This window comes from Lupinus angustifolius, unplaced genomic scaffold (assembly GCF_001865875.1).
Source record: "Lupinus angustifolius cultivar Tanjil unplaced genomic scaffold, LupAngTanjil_v1.0 Scaffold_154_37, whole genome shotgun sequence".
In the NCBI taxonomy this organism is placed as follows: domain Eukaryota; kingdom Viridiplantae; phylum Streptophyta; class Magnoliopsida; order Fabales; family Fabaceae; genus Lupinus; species Lupinus angustifolius.
In genome coordinates this window covers 1-2,068 of record NW_017726042.1, presented here as the reverse complement: position 1 = coordinate 2,068, position 2,068 = coordinate 1, and the positions used below count along the sequence as shown (strand labels likewise).

Sequence of the window (2,068 nt, the reverse complement as noted above, 5' to 3'; positions counted from 1 at the left end):
TTTTTATTTTTACAAAGATGTACATTATGATTTCTTTACATACTAATATCCTTTCTTTTGGAAATAGACAAAACGATTCATTTTGATCTCAAATTTTCAGACATGGACCAACATGTTGATCTGCAACAAGAAATTGAGCAATTCATCAGAGAATTTCAATCTAGGCTCAATATGGTCCATCAAAAAATTGAAGATCTTCCTGAACAAATAAAGCAAACCAACGAAGCAAGTTTTTGGTGCAATAATTGTGCAAACAATCAAAATGTCTATGTTGTCCAATCAACTCTCACTTACCATGACGAATTGGAGAAAATTCTCGACCAACTCATGCAAACCAATATCAACCATCAACAAAACACCAATGATGCTCTCACAAAAATAGAAGAACAAATCAACAGCTTGACAAAAATTTATCTAGTCAAGTCAGAATTTTGTGAAAGTGTTACAACTCGAAGTGGAAAGATAGTTGGTGGAGTTGAAAAACAAAAAGGAAGATTAGATGAAAAAAATAAAGAAGAAAAAGAAAAGGAGACTAGTGAGGTAAGAAAAGAAGAAAAGCCAAACTCACTAGTACAGAAAAAATACCCTACCCGATAGCTCCGTTAAAAGCTAAAAAAGAAGAACAGTTTGCAAGATTCATGGAAATATTCAAAACTTTGCAAATCAACATCCCTTTTGCTGAAGCCTTGGAACAAATGCCAATTTACTCCAAGTTCATGAAAGAACTGCTATCCGAAAAGCGAAGTTATCAAGAAAAAGAAGTTGTTTCACTCAATACCACTTGTAGTGCGATTCTTCAAACAAACATTCCTCACAAATCTAAAGATCTAGGCAGTGTGACCATTCCAGTTACTATTGGAAATGTGTCCATAGACAAAGCTCTTGTCGATCTTGGAGCCATCTTGATGCCATTATCCATGATGAAAAGAATTGGAGGAATTCAATTAAAGCCTGCAAGGATGTCCTTGCAACTAGCAGATAGATCCATAAAATATCCTGAAGGAGTTGTAGAGGATATTCTGGTCAAAGTGGACAAATTCTTGATCCCTGTTGATTTTGCTGTCATTGACATAAGTGAAGATACGGAGATCCCGCTCATTTTAGGGAGACCCTTTATGAGGACAGAAAAATTGGGGATCGACATGGAAAATTGCAAATTACTAGTCCGAGTTGGGGACGACGAAATCAAATTTGACATTTTCCATGCGATGCATCATCCGAAGGATAAAGGGCAATGTCTGCAACTAGATGTTATTGAAGAAATTTGTGCAAAACACCCTCAACCTGACAAATCCTCGGAAATACAAGAAAATAGAGTGGAGGAAGAAATCATCAGACATTTTTCTGATGAATTATTTCTCCACCAAAATCCAAATGGACCAGCCGAAAAAGAATCAGAACTGGAGCTGAAGGAATTGCCGTCCCATTTGAAATATGTTTTCTTAAATGGGGGAGCCAACAATCCAGTTATCATTAATAGTGAGTTATCCTAATTGGAAGAAGAAAAACTTATACAAGTCTTGAAAAAGCATCAAGCAGCACTGGGATGGACCTTAAAAGATCTCAAAGGCATCAGTCCATCATATTGCATGCATAAAATCATGATGGAAGATGATTACAAACCATGTGCTCAAGCACAAAGAAGACTTAATCCGACAATGAAGGAAGTAGTAAGGAAAAAGATTGTAAAAATGTTAGAGGCTGGCATGATTTACCCCATTTCAGATAGCAAATGGGTAAGTCCAGTCCAAGTGGTGCCGAAAAAAGGAGGGATGATGGTAATCGGAAATGAAAACAATGAACTCATTCCAACCAAAGCTGTTACTGGTTGCCGAGTTTGCATTGATTACCGCAAACTTAACACCGCCACATGAAAAGAACATTTTCCTTTACCCTTCATGGATCAAATGTTGGAAAGATTAGTCGGAAAAGCCTTCTACTGTTTCCTGGATGGGTATTCCGGATACAATCAAATTGCTGTGGACAACAGTGTCAATTTGTTGAAAGATTAATACTCTCATTTTCGTTATGTTTTTTTTGTTTGATTAAGTAAGAGAACCCGATTTTA

General features: G+C 36.5%; 1 protein-coding gene across 1 annotated transcript; it reads left to right on the top strand.

Moving 5' to 3' along the window:
- The first annotated feature begins 638 nt into the window (after nt 1–638).
- Nucleotides 639–1,493, top strand: LOC109340280. Its single transcript, XM_019577929.1, has one exon. It carries the CDS (start codon nt 639–641, stop codon nt 1,491–1,493), a length of 855 nt encoding a protein of 284 aa, XP_019433474.1.
- The last annotated feature ends 575 nt before the right edge of the window (nt 1,494–2,068 follow it).